Source organism: Gastrolobium bilobum, unplaced genomic scaffold (genome assembly GCF_033153095.1).
Source record: "Gastrolobium bilobum isolate Gb01-03AN ecotype WA unplaced genomic scaffold, APGP_CSIRO_Gbil_v1 utg9844, whole genome shotgun sequence".
NCBI lineage: Eukaryota > Viridiplantae > Streptophyta > Magnoliopsida > Fabales > Fabaceae > Gastrolobium > Gastrolobium bilobum.
Genome location: NW_026897384.1, coordinates 150,113 through 154,248, shown reverse-complemented (window position 1 = coordinate 154,248; position 4,136 = coordinate 150,113). Strand labels below are relative to the sequence as shown.

The 4,136-nt window shown below is 34.5% G+C and overlaps 1 protein-coding gene across 2 annotated transcripts; it reads left to right on the top strand.

Annotated features, from left to right (window-relative positions):
- Nucleotides 1-481: 481 nt before the first annotated feature.
- LOC133306498 (probable aquaporin PIP1-4) lies at nt 482-3,195 on the top strand. 2 transcript variants are annotated; one of them, XM_061506824.1, is made up of 4 exons: nt 482-870; nt 2,004-2,299; nt 2,417-2,557; nt 2,877-3,195. In XM_061506824.1, exons 1-4 carry the CDS (start codon nt 537-539, stop codon nt 2,967-2,969), a joined length of 864 nt encoding a protein of 287 aa, XP_061362808.1. In that variant the 5' UTR covers nt 482-536; the 3' UTR covers nt 2,970-3,195. The 2 variants fall into 2 exon arrangements, with proteins under 2 accessions (XP_061362808.1, XP_061362809.1); XM_061506825.1 differs by having other exon boundaries at nt 2,417-2,561.
- The last annotated feature ends 941 nt before the right edge of the window (nt 3,196-4,136 follow it).

The following is a 4,136-nucleotide window of genomic DNA, read 5'->3' as shown; positions in this document are numbered from 1 at the left end:
TATTAAGATATATTTATAATATAAAAAGTTTTTTTTTTTTCTCTTTCCACGTCAACTGAAATGACTAATGAGAGAGAAAAAAAAAACTTTACATATTATAATTATGTCTTACTGGTAAGATATAATGTTAAAAACTAAAATTACAAATTATTTCCCTAAACTTATTCTACGGAAGGATAGACTGAATATCTGACAAATGACAAAATAAAACTTAGAATCGAATTTAGGATATAATGCTCTTTCCCATGATGGCATGGAAAAGAATCGAATTTCTCAAGGCCCTACTGTGTTGGTCGGTGGAGTGTCACGACAATGCACAGTTCCATCAAGCACTTTCAATTAACTTAGAAGTCACCACAGGAATCTCAGCTAGAAAGTTCCCAACCTTTGTCCCAAAGTCACGCTACTAATACCCTTCCTCACTCCATCACTCACTACTTCATTAACTAGAGTGCCTTTTCTCTAGCCACCTTATTCAATTACCTCAAGGACGGGTACCTTCACATAGCAATAGCATTGCCAAACTTGCACAAAAAATGGAGGGTAAGGATGAAGATGTGAGAGTAGGAGCCAACAGGTATAGAGAGAGGCAACCAATAGGAACTGCTGCTCAGGCTCAAGATACCAAAGACTACAAAGAGCCGCCTTCAGCACCTCTCTTCGAGCCTAGTGAGTTGTCATCATGGTCTTTCTACAGAGCAGGCATAGCAGAATTTGTGGCCACGTTCTTGTTTCTTTATATCACAGTTTTAACAGTGATGGGTGTGTCCAAATCCAACAACAAGTGTTCCACTGTAGGTGTCCAAGGCATAGCTTGGGCATTTGGTGGAATGATCTTTGCTCTTGTTTATTGCACTGCTGGCATCTCAGGTAAAACTCAAACACAATAGTTCAATGATATTAGTGTTGGGATATTTACTGTGACGAGGTTACATAAGAATTGGTAATAGTCTAAGTAAACACTATATAAGTGGGAGGGAAAATAAATCTAATGTTTTAAGATTTTGAATTGAAATATAGTATCAAACTCAGTTATTATATATGTCAGACCCATCTATTATGATTGATATAGCTTAGGTTGTGGTCCCCGCCATAGACTTCTCGTGACCCGTTGGAAACAATAGGTAATGAGTCTGAATTTTGGGGTTGCCCATGCACCTCGGAAATAGATCATTGCATGTCTTTTCTACATTTTTTATTTTTTTGAGTCTCTTAAACCGGTTCATCATTCCCGGTTCGAGCAGTATCGAATCTTATACGAGGGACGGTTCTCCCAAGACTATTTTTTCTATTTCCAGAGCTCGAACTCGAAACTTCTAATTAAGTATCGAAACTTCTAATTAAGTAACATAAACTTCTTATCACTTGTGCAAAAGGTGTTTGGTTTAGGTATTTTTTTAAATACATCATATGATGTAAAAAATCTCATTCATTCATTAATAGATCAACGGTTAGTAATTAAAATAACTATTTTATTTTGTTAGTTTAATGAGCTTTCTCATTATAATTGTAATTATTGATCTGTTATGAATTACCGAAATGTCTCACATGTGTATCAATTCCCACCCTATAACTCTATAAGTACAAGTAGTCACATCTATAAATTTAGGAGTAAATACCCTTTTTGGTCCTAGCAAATTTCACGATGCCTGTTTTAGTCCCTAGCAAATAAAAAGGCTCATCGTGGTCCCTAAGAAATTCAAAATGGAACCATTTAGTTGAAATCGTGGTCTCTCACAAATTTAAAAAAGACTCATATTAGTCCCTAAAAGAACTAAAATGAGTCCATTTTGAATTTCTTAGGGACCACGATGAGCCTTTTTATTTGCTAGGGACTAAAGTAGACATCGTGAAATTTGCTGGAAACCAAAAAGAGTATTTACTCTAAATTTAATTAACTACCAATATAATGAACAATTCACTAAATTACTAGTATATATGGACAGTGGAGTAATCTCCTTTCAATTTTGCCTAATATAGCTTGTGTGGATTTGCGGATGCAGGGGGTCACATTAACCCAGCAGTGACATTTGGCCTGTTTTTGGCACGCAAGCTCTCTCTAACTAGGACAGTATTTTACATAATCATGCAGTGCTTGGGAGCTATCTGTGGTGCTGGTGTAGTTAAGGGGTTTCAACCACACCAGTATGAGAGGCTAGGTGGTGGTGCCAATACTCTAAGTAAAGGATACTCCAAAGGTGATGGCCTTGGAGCAGAGATTGTTGGCACATTTGTGCTTGTTTATACTGTCTTCTCTGCCACTGATGCCAAGAGAAATGCTAGGGACTCCCACGTTCCTGTAAGTAAAAATGTTTCCTAATATTGCATCTTCTAAATTAAAGTTTCAGCATTGTAAAGAGCTATTAGTTGTGTTACTCTGATGACAAATCTAATTATAAGCATCTCAATGGGTCAGATTTTGGCACCATTGCCTATTGGTTTTGCCGTTTTCCTGGTGCATTTGGCTACAATTCCTGTTACAGGAACTGGTATCAACCCAGCTAGAAGCCTTGGTGCAGCCCTTATATACAACAGGGACCAAGCTTGGGATGACCATGTGAGTCTTCTTCATCCTTAATTTTGTTTAGACTTTTCTTTTTCTTTACCGAAGCCTGGAACACTGGTAAAATCGTTCTTTTGTATTTTGTAAATATACAAGAGTAAGGTTGTGTATAAAGATTATCCTCATTTCATCCTGTTAGTGGAAGTTTAACGTGAAATGATTTTTTTCTTTTCCTTTACTGTTTCTTAATTTCACTTGGATTATAAATGTATTTTATCTATATTTAGTAGTAGTACTAGTAGTAGCAGATAACAATTGACTGTTGTTAAGTGAAAAAGTTTGAAATTTCCCACATTATATTATTTTGGTGCAGTGGATTTTTTGGGTAGGACCTTTCACTGGTGCAGCACTTGCAGCTTTGTACCATCAGATAGTAATCAGGGCCATACCCTTCAAGTCAAAGTGATGCAACATTGAAGTTGAAGCAATGCCTAAAAAGTAATAACTAGTTGAGTCCAAGAACGGATTCTCACATAAATAAATGTTCCTATCCTTTCCACTATGGATTTTCTACCTGTCTCGCTAATTATATATAATTTATCTGTTCAAAACTTATCTATCTACGTGGACATGCTATCGAACTTATGGAAATGGTGATATACATATTTGCTCAAGTATAAGTAAATTGTATAATTATGTTATGGTATTGAATAACCAGCCCTCTGTTTTTTGCAATTTTTATATCTATTTACGGCCCGTACGTTCATCACAATAATTCAGATGGCTCAGTTGGCAAACTAACAACAAATCTTAATTATTTTGTACAGAATTTTTATTTTTATTTTTTTTGATATAAATCAATTTCTTCTGATGAATTATTTAAGGGAAATGTGAGTGTCATGTTACATGACACATCTTGTGTCATATCATAGACATAAAAATGTGGGATACACACTTTTATTTTATTCTTTATTTATTTTTATTTTCAGTGGGACTTGTGTCTATGGCATGATACAAGATGTGTCATATAACATAACACTCACATTTTTTATTATTTAATCAAATTACAAAGAAATAATGATGTTCGGAATGTTAAGTATGGGAACGTATGTACTTTGGTGTGATAAACTAGTGTCCGACTACGACTTCAGATGCAATGCACAAACGTTTTCTTTGGTTTCTAAAATAAGGCCAAGGCCCAGTAATGCAAAAAGGTTTATGGTCTCCATGGCACAAACATTAGAACATTTTTTTTTTTGGTCAAAGAGTTACTTGCTTAGGCATAAAAAATGGCAAAAACGAAAGGAAAATTAGAATATATGCATATGAATTTACCATGAGGGAAGCTGCACAAAGTCTGGTCCTGGTAAAACCGACTTGAGATTAGTTAACTGGTCAATGGATTTCAGTATTTAACCACTTATAATTTATCATTTGTTTTTTAAAACCATAATCAGAAATTTATCAAAATAAAAATTTAACTGTATTTACAAACTTAGTAAATAAATTATAGATTTATTAAGAGGGAAAATATATATATAATCTTCATTCAAAAATCAATTTGTGATTGTAGGTTTATTCTTTACTAGTAGATTATCGATGATGACGTATTTTTCATTCAGAAGACTGATAC

What these genes read in the sequence shown, in the direction of transcription:
- LOC133306498 (XM_061506825.1), top strand. Translation starts at nt 537, where the DNA reads ATGGAGGGTAAGGATGAAGATGTGAGAGTAGGAGCCAACAGGTATAGA. An exon ending in TTGCACTGCTGGCATCTCAG is followed by an intron (nt 871 to 2,003) that starts GTAAAACTCAAA and finishes TTGCGGATGCAG; the next exon opens with GGGGTCACATTAACCCAGCA. An exon ending in AGCTTGGGATGACCATGTGA is followed by an intron (nt 2,562 to 2,876) that starts GTCTTCTTCATC and finishes ATTTTGGTGCAG; the next exon opens with TGGATTTTTTGGGTAGGACC.